This window comes from Myodes glareolus, chromosome 4 (genome assembly GCF_982192425.1).
Source record: "Myodes glareolus chromosome 4, mMyoGla1.1, whole genome shotgun sequence".
NCBI lineage: Eukaryota > Metazoa > Chordata > Mammalia > Rodentia > Cricetidae > Myodes > Myodes glareolus.
In genome coordinates this window covers 1,356,731-1,369,295 of record NC_142029.1, presented here as the reverse complement: position 1 = coordinate 1,369,295, position 12,565 = coordinate 1,356,731, and the positions used below count along the sequence as shown (strand labels likewise).

At 43.1% G+C, this 12,565-nt stretch overlaps 1 protein-coding gene across 2 annotated transcripts; it reads left to right on the top strand.

The window, feature by feature from the left end:
• Nucleotides 1–568: 568 nt before the first annotated feature.
• Znf35 (zinc finger protein 35) lies at nucleotides 569–8,499 on the top strand. 2 transcript variants are annotated; one of them, XM_048423359.3, is made up of 5 exons: nucleotides 569–739; nucleotides 2,774–2,846; nucleotides 2,997–3,287; nucleotides 4,100–4,265; nucleotides 7,062–8,499. In XM_048423359.3, the coding sequence occupies exons 3-5, from the start codon at nucleotides 3,102–3,104 to the stop codon at nucleotides 8,303–8,305; spliced, it is 1,596 nt and encodes a 531-aa protein (XP_048279316.3). In that variant the 5' UTR covers nucleotides 569–739; nucleotides 2,774–2,846; nucleotides 2,997–3,101; the 3' UTR covers nucleotides 8,306–8,499. The 2 variants fall into 2 exon arrangements, with proteins under 2 accessions (XP_048279316.3, XP_048279315.3); XM_048423358.3 differs by lacking the exon at nucleotides 2,774–2,846.
• Nucleotides 8,500–12,565: the final 4,066 nt, after the last annotated feature.

The following is a 12,565-nucleotide window of genomic DNA, read 5'->3' as shown; positions in this document are numbered from 1 at the left end:
AACAAATTATTCCAGGAACCCATGGACATTCATGTTCAAGCAATTTACTATAGATTAACAGAGTTTAAGAAAGCAATGTATTCTTTTACTGGCAGGTTGCCTTTTACAGTTACAAAGAAAGGACCGATTACTTCATTACTTTAAATCTTTAGGGTACATACCCACTCATAAATAGTTGTTTTTATTTTGTTTAATCAGGAGATTGAAAGCAAAAATGGGTACAAGGAATTAATTATCACCTTTGGTCATTATCAAATCCTAGAAAGAAAAGCGCAAAAGATAATTGGACTGCTTTGGTCTTGTCCAGATGAATGATAGTGATATTCATTGTATCATTTCTTCAGTTTTTCTGTACTGTTTGATATTTTGAAAATATTTTTTTTCTGCAATCTATCAGGATTTTCTACAGTTTGGCAGCTCAGGGTAGGTGCATGCCTTGCAAGAATGCTCCTGCATTGTCTGCTAATACCCGGCCTTCCCTAATCTCAGGACTCTTAGGAAAAGCGCGGAGGAGGACGACCTCCTAGATTCCTAGAGAGCCTGTGACTGTGGAGCCGGAAGCCCTTCCCGAGGCACTTCCTGTCCGGTCATTGTTCTCCCGGTTAATGCCGAGAGGTTCTGTAGGTTCAGTCCCGAAATTGGCGCTGGCGGGCTGGGCCACCGTGGTGATCGAGTGTCGCCGGGCGGGAGAGGAGCAGGATCGCCCTGAACCGACCCATCCTACTTGCGGAGCCACGAGGTAGCTCGGGACTGGCCGGGGCCGGGCGGCGAGGGACTGCTGGCTCTGGAGGACGGACGGAGGCCTGTGCATGTGGCTCCGTGCCTGCGGGGGCGCGAAGCCCACGCGAGTGTGTTCGGAAGACACAGCGTAGAGACAGCTTAGCGTGTGCACGTAGGGGAACGAGTCTCAAAGGCTTTCCTGCCAGGGGGACTTAGCCCCACCACGGGGAGAATAACTCTCCAGAATTGTAATTTGGTTCAGTGGAGAAAAGCGTGACATACCTTGAAAATTCAGCGTGTACAATAAAGTTAACGTTGGAAAAATGAGAATGGTTACTCCAAAAACTGCAAAAGTGGATTTAGTAAAAATTGGCACAGTTTTTGGTAACAGAACCAAAGAGGAACAGAAACAAAAAACCAGTCTCCTTATATCCAGCTAAAATAATAGTCAGATTATTTGACTTAGTTAAAATAATAATAATAATAAAAAAACACCTGTCGGCTTATCTGAGATTTAAAAAAAGTGCTTGTTAATTAGTAGTTGTGTGCCTGACTTTATGTGGTGTTTTAGGAAGCAATTTGAAAAATATAAACCCTTAAGCTAGTGACCTCGCAGTTCATTCTAAAGGAATAATGCAATAGTACTAAAGGGTGATTTGTGCAGAAAGCAACTGTTACCAAGCTAAGGAGTGAAGTCCATGTTTGTTAAAGGAAAGGTTGTGAACAGTATGGTGAAGTGTAGACTCCTCTGCCAGAGTGAGATATGTGTGCTTTATTTACTTTAGATATTGAAAGACCGTTACGGCTGTTGTGAAACAGGAATTGAGTCAAGGAATGGCTGTGGCTGAGGGTGTACCTCAGCGGTAGAGCGTCTGTCTAATGTGCATCAGGCCTTTGGATGTCTTCCCAGCACTGCAGAAGCCACAGCAAAACCCACCAGCACTGTAGTGGCATTTCATTTGTATTTTAGTAAATAAAACTTACCTGAAGGTCAGAAAAGCAAAACAGCCAGTCACTAACTCTTACCTCGACCTCAGTCCAAAATGGTGATCCTGCCTCCAGGAATCTCAGAATGAGACTGTGTCTAAGGGCTGTCTCCTTCTGTCTTATATTTCTCTCTATGTCTGGGATTAAGGGCATGCACCACTACCGCTTGGTTTCTGTGGTAAACTAGTGTGGCTCCTGGGATTAAAGGTGTGTGACATTGCTGCCTGGTCTGTAAGGCTGGCCAGTGTGGCTATTTTACTTTTCTGACCCTCAGGCAAATTTTATTTATTAAAATACAAATGAAACACTATTACACAGTACAGAGTGGTGAACTATGTCCAAGTGTGGTCCAAAAGTATACACACAGGGGACTAGCTATCCAATCTAGTCACTAATTACTCTGTTAATATAAATATATGTATAGACTACATTTAATTTTATATGTTTATATAACCTCTTCAGAAAGACTGAAAATTATAGGTTATTGTGCAGCAATTAAAAAATAAGGATAGGCTGGGCGGTGGTGGCGCATGCCTTTAATCTGTGAGTTTGAGGCCAGCCTGGTCTACAAGCGCTAGTTCCAGGACAGGCTCCAACACTACAGAGAAACCCTGTCTCGAAAAACCAAAACCAACAACAACAACAACAAAAAAGATAAACAGTGTTAACATGAATACTTTTAAGACCAAAAAGAGAAAACAACCTCAAAAATGCTTGTAATTATAATCTTTGAGATAATCATTCTTTTCTCTTTAGCAATAAACATTTGTAATGTCCCCTCTTTAAAACATTAGTCTAGGGGTTGGGGATTTAGTTCGTGGTAGAGCATTTGAGACCTTGGGTTTGGTCCTCAGCTCTGAAAGGAAAAAAATTAGTCTAATTCTGAAAATATGTGTCCCCATGGTAAAAAACAAGCTACTAAGTAAAATGATTATTATCACTGGATTGGAGACTTTCCCTAATATTTTTCTATATTCTTAAAAGTTTTTACAGTTAAAATATTAATTCTTCCTCCTTTTCTCCTTTTTCTCTTTTTTCTTGTCTTTTTTTTTTTTTTTTTTTGGAGATACTATCTCACTATGCAGCCCAGGTGACCTATGTAGACAAGACCTCTGCTTCCCCAAGTGCTGGGACTAAAGGTGTGTACACCAGTCTAGCCCTGAAGTTTGAAGAATAGACCGCTGCTGTTCTACCGTGCCACTAGCCAGAGCAGGGAGCACCAACCAATGGGCAGAGTGTTATCCAAACAAAGCTGTATTTGGTGTTAACTGTGTTTTCTGGTTTTGCAGGGAACAGTACTCCTCTTGGCACTGGGAAGAGACTCAGAAGCTCTGGAGATTTGGAGATTAGATGGGGCGTGACCAGTGCTGGGCATCCCCCGCTGAACAGAGAGGATGACTGCAGAATTGAAGAGGACCATGGCCCGAGCCTCCTGGGGCCCAGTGAAGGTGGAAAAGGACAGGGATGATGGTGAAAGTGTGAGCGCGTCCAGTCGACAAGTGTGCTCTGAGAATGTCGAGGTCTGGGCCCCAGGGCAAGGGCCTTATTTAGGCGTTGATGTATCTGAAGAGGAGGGAAAGGTAAGTGATGGTCTGGAGGGAAAGAAGAGAATGCAGATCTCAGGTAGCTTCAGAGGCACTCCACTGCCAAACCCAGGCTTTGTTCTCTCCTTTTATGTCTGTGGAACCTAGTGAGATGTTCCCTTCGATCGATCTGTAAGTCTGGCTCGCGACCATTGCTGCATAGAACCTGGGGAGCTTTACATCTTGTTACCCACCTTATGGTCTGTTCTGACTCTGGGGAATAAGACCTAGGCTTTTGTTTTTGGTTGTTGTTGTTTTTTATTTTTCGGGGCAGGGTTTCTCTGTGTAACAGTCCTGGCTATCCTGGAACTAGCATTTGTAGACCAGGCTGGCCTCGAACTCACAGAGATCCACCTTCCTTTGCCTTCTGAGTAGTGGAATGAAATGCATGCCCCACCACCGCCCGGCTCACCCTGGCTTCTTAAAGCCATGCTCCCTACTTGTCTAAGCTAGGACTCACTAACAGATGAGAATGTATACTGTAGAGTTCTGTGAGTTAAAAATCGAAGTGGTAGACTGGGTGTGGGGAGGTGTCACCCACCTTTAATCCCAGCACTCGGGAGGCAGAGGCAGGTGGATCTTTGTGAGTTCCAGGACAGCCAGGGCTACACAGAGAAACCCTATCTTGAAAAACTTAATAAAATAAAATAATCAAAATGGTAGCTTAACTTCTCCACGCAGGTGTCCTGGGAAGATTGGGAGACTCCTACCCAGTGTTGGTGACTCCAGGAGTGTGTTCTCATCTGCAAAGCTGTATCACAATGCTTCACTCTATTTCCCTCAAACAAACTATGCCCACTTGTTTCTAGGGTCAGAAAATGTTCTGGGACATGGCACTAGTCCTAAAAGCAACACAGGAGGCTGCTGCTGCTGCTGCTGCCGCTTCTGCTGCTGCACCCCTTGGTGGCTTCTCATTACCAGGGACTCTGGCCAAGAGTGAGATCCTGGAGCTTCATGGGATCCCAACCCCGCTAGGTAAAGTTCAGCTCCCTGATCTCAGTCACATTAAAATGCGGGGTGGATGTCTGTTTTCCTTCTTAAATACACAGTGTGAGGAGAGCAGCCCATATGGTTGCCACAAAGAGTGGGTTTTGTTTTTGTTTTTAATATAAGCTAAAGAGTAAACAGATAAATTCTAAATTTCACTGTTTAATCATGCTCATTCCTCAGCACTTTTAGCATCTCTGCGCACGTGTAAACCCGTGTCGTCATGGATATTTATATGTTGCAAGTAAAGGATAGTAGGCTCTGCATTTTTTTTGAGATGGTCTCATATTCGTGCCTGACCCTAAACTCACTATACAGCCATAATTGACCTTGAATTTTTAATTTCTAATCCACTTTCATCTCCCAAGTGCTATTATTACATGGATGTGCCACCATGCCTGATGCATGTGTGCTGGAAATTAAACCCAAGACTTTGTACATGCTAGGCAAACAGTTTACTGTAACATGAGGGGCCGGCTTGTTGGGGTTTCTGTCCCGCCCAGTACCCCAACAAGCCAGCAAGTCCCAAGGAAAATCACACACAAGACTCCATAAGATTATAAACTGATTGACTCATTAGGTTAGGCTTCTTGTTAACTCTTATAACTTATATTAACCCATTATTCTCATCTATGTTAGCCATAATGGCTCTGTACCTTTTTTAGCTGGGCAGGTTACATGCTGTCTCTTCGGTGGTCTGCACAGGAGTGGCTGAGGAACCTCCCTGCTTCCCAGAATTCTCCTGTTCTCATTGCTCCACCCCTACTTCCTGTCTGGCTTTCCCGCCTATACTGCCTGCCTGGCCAATCAGCGTTTTATTAAAATACATGATTGACAGAATACAGATAATTCTCCCGCACCAGTTTACAAATTTAATTATACTCTCAGTCTTAAATGTCTATTTTGTTTTTTTTTTTTAATACTTAAAGAAAAAAAAAAGAGTACCTTGGGCTGGAGAGATGGTTTAGCAGTTAGTAACGCTGGTTACTACTCTTCCAGGGGACCAGGGTTCAATTCCCAGCACCCACATGGCAGTGTACAACTCTGTAAGTCCAGTTTCAGTGTATAAGATATACGTGCAGGCAAAACACTACTTTGACTCCCAAAAGTTGATCTCTGACCTCCACATGTGCACTTTGGCATGCTACTTCCCTCTCCCAATAAATGTAATTTAAAAATTCTTAAAAGATACCTTTATATTGGTATCATGGCCTTTAATTCCAGCACTCTGGAGGCAGAGGCAATTGGATCTTAGTTTGAGGCCAGCCTGGTCTACATAGTATGTGAGGTGTTATTACAGATCATTAATATGAAAAGTGATGTAAAGATTTAAAAAGTTAATTCAGGGCTCTCAGACAGCTTACTGGTAGAGGCAGTTGTTGCCAGGCTTGTTGACCTGAGGTCACTCCCAAGGTATCACATGGTGGAAGGGGAGAACCAGCTCTTGAACCAACAGCATAGATTTCAAATCTTTTTTATTTGTTGGTTTGAGGTTTTTTTTTTTTTTTTTTTTTTTACTTTTCAGCCAGTGTCTCATGTAGTCCAGACTGGCTTGAATTTAGGAACTTCATGCTTCTACCTCCTAGATGTTGGGATCACAGGTACATACTGTCATGCCCACATGAGGTCTTTTTCTGATTAAATTTTATTTACTCTGTGTGCATGTGTGTTTGCACCCACACCACAGTGCACATACAGAGGTTAGAGGAAGATTTATGGAGTCTGTTCTGCCCTTCCACTTTCTCATGGTTACAGGGTTGGGTAGCAAGGACTTGAAATGGTTATATTTACAGTTCAAAATGTAGGTTTAACAAATGTGAGGATTTACATTTAATCCTCTGCACTAAGAAGAAAAAAGTAAAATGAAGAAAGATAGATACTGATATAAAAACTTTGTTGGGGTCTGATTGTAGTTTGGTGATAAAATGTTTGCTTGGCATTGGAAGTCCTAAGACCTTTGGAAAAGTAGTGTTAACTTCTGAACCATCTCTCTGTTTTACCCTGACTGCCCTTCAACTCGCTGTGGTCGAGGCTGGCCTCGGACTCAACAGCAACTTTCCTTCCTCTGTTATCCAAGTGCTGGGATTACAGGTGTATGTTACCATGCCCAGATTTTATCCTTCCTTTGCTGTCTGTCTAGCATTCACACACACACACACACAAAGCCTAAATTCGTAGGCCTTTTGTTTATGGATAGGAATTTTCCATAATTAACTGGTCAGTTCTTTGCTAATCCATGCTAGCAGCTGAAAAAAAAGGTAAGTTGAGGCAGAGCTGGTGTCCTTCATAACTGGTCTTCAGGTTACCAGGAGTCTTATCTAGAGCTTGGGCTAAGAGGCTGTTGTTGCTGACAGATGTAAGGAGGGAAAAGTTTCTTTTAACTTACAATAACAGAGGTGTTAGCAGTCATTTGTGTAGAAGATGAATTTGTTTACTTTATGATAAACAGGGCCTCAAGTGTTCATAACTTCCTGAAAAACACCACTAGCTAGGGGCTACTTTATGATAAACAGGGACCAGGGCCTCAAGTGTTCATAACTTCCTGAAAAACACCACTAGCCTGGGGCCTAGCCATTCAGCCCGTGACCTTTTAGGTGACATTCATACTGGAACGTAACAGAATCTGGGGAAGGTAAGTGTGGAGAAGGGCATGGGGGTGTTGTATTTATTCCCTTCTTTGATGAGGTCAGTTCGCAAAGGTGGAGTTCTTTATTCTGACCTTGATGCCTGTTCTTTTTCTAGGCCAGAAGAATCTAACGTTTTCATTTCTGTTTCCTGGTACAGGTACTGAAGGCAAGAACCTACAGCTATTGGTTCCTAAAACAGAGGTTTGTGATGAAGCCGAAGAGCCCCCTGTGGTTTTAGGAAGAATCCAGAAAGGTGACCTTCAAGGACCTGAGCTAGGAGAATCTTATGAAAAGGGAAATGTGTTAAAAAGACAGAAAATAAAGAGGGAAAAACAAGAAATAAGAAAAGTGACAGTGAAAGACTCTCCGTTGTCTCAGAGCTTCCAAGAGGACGAAGACCAGAAATCTAAGTCCAGGAGGAAATACCGCCTTAGCTCTGACCCAGCCAAAAGTCAGAAAATACAGCCTGGGCCAAAGCCTTTTACATGTAGTGAGTGTGGGAAAGGCTTTAGTCAGAGTGCAAATCTTGTTGTGCACCAGCGAATTCACACTGGGGAGAAACCCTTTGAGTGCCACGAGTGTGGGAAGGCCTTCATCCAGAGTGCAAACCTTGTTGTGCACCAGAGGATCCACACTGGGCAGAAACCTTATGTTTGTGCAAAATGTGGGAAGGCTTTCACTCAGAGTTCAAATCTGACTGTACATCAGAAAATCCACTCCTTAGAAAAAACCTTTAAGTGTGGTGAATGTGAGAAGGCCTTCAGTTACAGCTCGCAGCTTGCTCGGCACCAGAAGGTCCATATAACTGAAAAATGTTATGAATGCAACGAATGTGGGAAGACATTCACTAGAAGCTCCAACCTCATTGTCCATCAGAGGATCCATACTGGGGAGAAGCCTTTCGCTTGTAACGAGTGTGGCAAAGCCTTTACCCAGAGTGCAAACCTTATTGTGCATCAGCGAAGCCATACTGGGGAGAAGCCATACGAGTGTAAAGACTGTGGGAAAGCCTTTAGTTGTTTTTCTCACCTTATCGTCCACCAGAGAATCCACACTGCAGAGAAACCCTACGACTGCAGTGAATGTGGAAAAGCCTTCAGTCAACTTTCTTGCCTTATTGTCCACCAGAGAATTCACAGTGGAGACCTCCCTTATGTGTGTAATGAGTGTGGGAAGGCTTTCACTTGTAGCTCATACCTGCTCATTCATCAAAGAATCCACAATGGGGAAAAACCTTATACATGTAACGAATGTGGTAAGGCCTTCAGGCAGAGGTCGAGCCTCACCGTCCACCAGCGAACCCACACGGGGGAGAAGCCCTATGAATGCGCCAAGTGTGGCGCAGCTTTCATTTCTAACTCACACCTCATGCGACACCACAGAACCCATCTTGTTGAGTAGCCAGGAAGAGGATGTTTCTCTGCTGTTGGCCATAGCCTACTGCTCCCAATAGTAGGCACTTCTGTTCAGCTTTATTCTTCCTTTGTTAAAACAAAGCCTATACCCTTTAAAGTTATTTTTCTGGAAGGGAAAGTAAACACAAGCATTTCAGAGGCTAATTTAAAGAAAATAAAACTCAAACATCTAAGAGCCAAGGACTTTGTTTTAACTGTACCCTAAGCAGTCATGCTTCCTGAAATGGAATGTGGGTCTGTTTTTTTCTCTGTGCCTGTACTCTCTGGTCCCAATCCTGCTAAGCTGAGGTCAGATGAAGTCTTGCATTGTGGGTGGTATGGGAACAGACGGTGTGGCTTTTATAGAAATGGGTCCTGATGAGCATATATAGAATGAGATTGTTCAGGGAAAAGCTGTTGCTCAGAACTCCTTTTTTAAAATCATGAATCAATTGAGCAATAAGCAAGTTGTCCTGGCTGAAATCTGGAGCTTTGAACTTTATGTCTGCCTAGTATTGAGTGAAGCAACAATGAGTTATCACCTGACATAGCATTCAGCACTCCACTGTAAAGATTTCATACACTTTCCCAATTCCTGAAGGTTCAGGACCTTTGATCCTGACCAGATCACATGAGCTAGTGAATTCCTATATATCTGTTCACTGTCCAGCTAATAACAACTCTTCCCAGTTCAGTTACAGCCCTCAAGTCATTGTCTGTTTTCCTTAGTGTTTAGCAGGGAAGAAAGGCCATCCTTGTCAAAGCTGGCATGGGTATTCCTGTTCTATTGGGTCATGGCCCTTTCCCTTGGCTAGTTCTGGGGAAACTGGTTGAAAACGCTAAGATCAGCACTTGGGAGGCAGAGGCAGGCAGATCTTTGTGAGTTCGAGGCCAGCGTGGTCTCCAAGAACTAGTTCCAGGACAGGATCCAAAGCTACAGAGAAACCCTGTCTCAAAACAAAACAACAAAAAAACCCACCAAGATCCCATTTCCACAGTTGCTGGGATATGAAAGAACTTTCTGCCAGGCCTGGTGATTAGCTTAGCTTTAAGAGTAAATCCAGGTGGAGGCTGCAGAGACAGAGGTGGCTTAGTTGGTTAAGTGCTATCTGCAAGCCTGGGGACCTTAGATTCAACTAAAAGGGGCTGGAATCAGGTGGTGCTGGCATATACCTTTAAATCTCAACAGAGGCAGGCAAATCTCTGAGTTTGAGGCCAGTCTGGTCTACAGGGTGAGTTCCAGGACAGTCAGGGCTACACAGAGAAACCCTGTCTGGGGAGGAAAAGAAAGGAGCTGGAGAAACTCCACTTAATTCTGTTGTGCAGGACCTAGGTTTAGCTCCCAGCACCTACTTTTGGCTCAGTCAATTTTAACTCCAGCTTCAGAAAAGAAACTTAAGAAATGTAAAAAATGTCTTGAGGTCCAAAAACAAAATTAGTTTTGGGTTGGTAATACAAGTTAGTATAGAAAGTGAATTAGGTACAAAACTTTAGACTCACCAAGATAGGGTAAGTTAATACCTTTCCTGTCTAGACAGTACCTGGTAATTGTTTTTATTGTATACAGCTTTACTATATTAGAGTTAAAAACCTTTTCTTTTTCTTTAGTCAAAAAGAGGGAAATGTTTTTGGAACACTTGGATTGGTTTAATAAAAAAGCTGAATGGCCGATATCTAGGCAGGATTTTTTGGGCAGAGAGGATGCTGGAAGAAAGGCGTTGTGAGAAGACACAGAGGAAGCATGACATCCAGATGAGGTCACGAGCCACGTGGCAGCACATAAATTAATAGAAATGGGTTAATTTAAATTATAAGAGCTAGTCAGAAACAAGACTAAGCTATCAGCCATTCAACCTCTTACTAAACTAGTCTGAGTGACAAATCTTCAGAATACAAAAAGATCACAACATTTTAACATTAAGATTTCCACCCTGGCATCTCAGGACTATTATGGAAGTGAGTTTTATGTGCTAGTTGGCTTGTTTGTCTTGAGATGGGATATCTCTGTGTCAGGCTAGTCTTCAACTGTGATAAATCTCCCTGCTCAGCTACCGGAGTCCCTGGCGTCTAGGTATATATCATCACATCCAACTAAGAATGAAAATTTACAATTTGACCTTCCCTTCCTATGATAAGGTAGATCCCTTGATTAGGCCAACACCCATCTTAATTGTGTTCAATGTTCTTTGGCTCCCCATTCTACCACTAATTTTCTGCCACACTGAAAGAAATTCACCCTGAGCTGGGAATGGTGGTACACATTTTTAATCCCAGCATTTAGGATTTACAGATCTCTGAGCTCGAGGTCAGCCTAGTTTACAGGGTGAGTTCCAGGACAACCCAGGTCTACACAGAAACCCAGCCTTGAAAAAAGTCACCCCCTGCTGCGGGAGTACCTTCCGCTCCTTCAGCCAATAGTCGCTGAAGTACCCCACAGTGCTGCGTGAGCACCTTCCGCTCCTTCAGCCAATAGCCGCTGAAATACCAGCCCACTGGGGTGTGGTATATTTCTCTTTTAAAAAGAGCGGCAAGTCTCAGCTGGACCTCTTGGTTCTGGCTCCTGCTCCAGTGACTAGGCTCCTTTCCTGACGGTTTGTGTGTATGTAAGTTTTACCCCCCAAAAATAAATACCCCTTTAAAACCTAACTGGTGTGGGATTGATTCGCCATTAACCCCCTCAAAAGATCACTCCAAAATGCAGACAGCTATTCCCTTTAGTAGCCTTTATATAAGGCATGTTGCACCATTTCTAGAGCTAGGACATCGGCATAAAACCCTCAATCTTCAGGTTTCACTGGAGGAACCAGATAAACCCACCTGGCTTCCTAGAGTGGTGTAGGAAGTGGTTCTTGGGTTTTAAAGCCAAGATATGGCAGCACTAGCTGTTCCCAGACAATCCAACCCAGTGCCCATGTTGTTGACCCCAAGCTCTATCACTTGGGCCTGAAGAAAGCAGAGGGAGGCCCAAGAAAAGCTCCAGGTTTTCTGAGGTTAGCTATACTCACCCCCTACATACATAATTTAAAATAAAATACATCTTTTAAAAAATGATTTTAGCCAGACATGGTGATACATACCTTTAATCCAAGCACTCAGGTGAGAGGCACATGGATCTCTTGAACATGAGTTCCAGGTCATGCTGATATACAGAGTGAATTCTAGGCCAGCCAATAATACAAGTGAGAGCCTATCACCATGTAGCAAAAGACTTTAAATAATTTAATTACATGAAAACCAGTGGAGCTGTTTGTTTCATGAAAAGATGATATTTTTTAAAAGGGTAGAACTATACTGTGTTACTAAATTTTTTTCTGTATGTTTTCTTGACTATTTAAGAATAAATTAGTTGTGGGAAGGCAGCACACTCCTTTAACCCCAGCACTTTGGAGGCAAAATCAGTTGGATCTTTGAGTTCCAAACCAGCCCGATCTAAAGAGTGACAGCCAGGGCTATAATACGTAGGGAAACCATGTCTCAAAAAACAAAACAAAAAAGTTTCTACAGAAAACTTGTTAACAAAATGTTAAATTTTGCAACAATCACTCCTTGTCCTAAACACCTTTAAATAGTTGCAGTTTGTAGGTTTCCTCGTATGAATATTGAAGACATCATGAATTCCCACGCCAATGTTACTTGGGGCCATACACCTCTCTGTATCTTTCTAATTTTTGTGTATGTGCTGCCCAAGAAAGCACTTACCTTCTTTCTAGAGACAGTGTCTCGCTGTGTAACCCTGGCTTGCCTAGAACTCACTACATAGACCAGGTGGGCCTTGAGATTCCTCATGTGCTGGGTTATAGGTTATTACACCTGGCTTGGGAAATATGTGCCTTATTTCAACTAGGCACATATCCATGCCTTCATCTAAAGTAGGGTTTACTAATGAAAAAGTTACAAAAAAGGCTCATATATTTGAGTGCTCAATCATCAGGAAATAACTTGAAAGGATTACAAAGATTAGGAGATATGGCTTTATTGGAGGAAGTGTGTCACTGGGGGTGGGTTTTAAGGTTTCAAAAGCCCATGCCAGTGGGCCGTGGTGTAGCACACCTTTAATCTCAGCGTTTGGGAGGCAGAGGCAGGCAGATCTCTGAGTCTGAGGCCAGCTTGGTCTTTGTTCCAGGACAGTCAGAGCTACTCAGAGAAACCCTGTTTCAAAAAACAAAATAAAGCCCATGCCAGTCTGTCTCTCAGTGTGGTCATGTTTCCCACCCCTACCCCACCACCCCTTGTGGTTCAGGATGTACCTTCAGGTACTTCTTCAGCG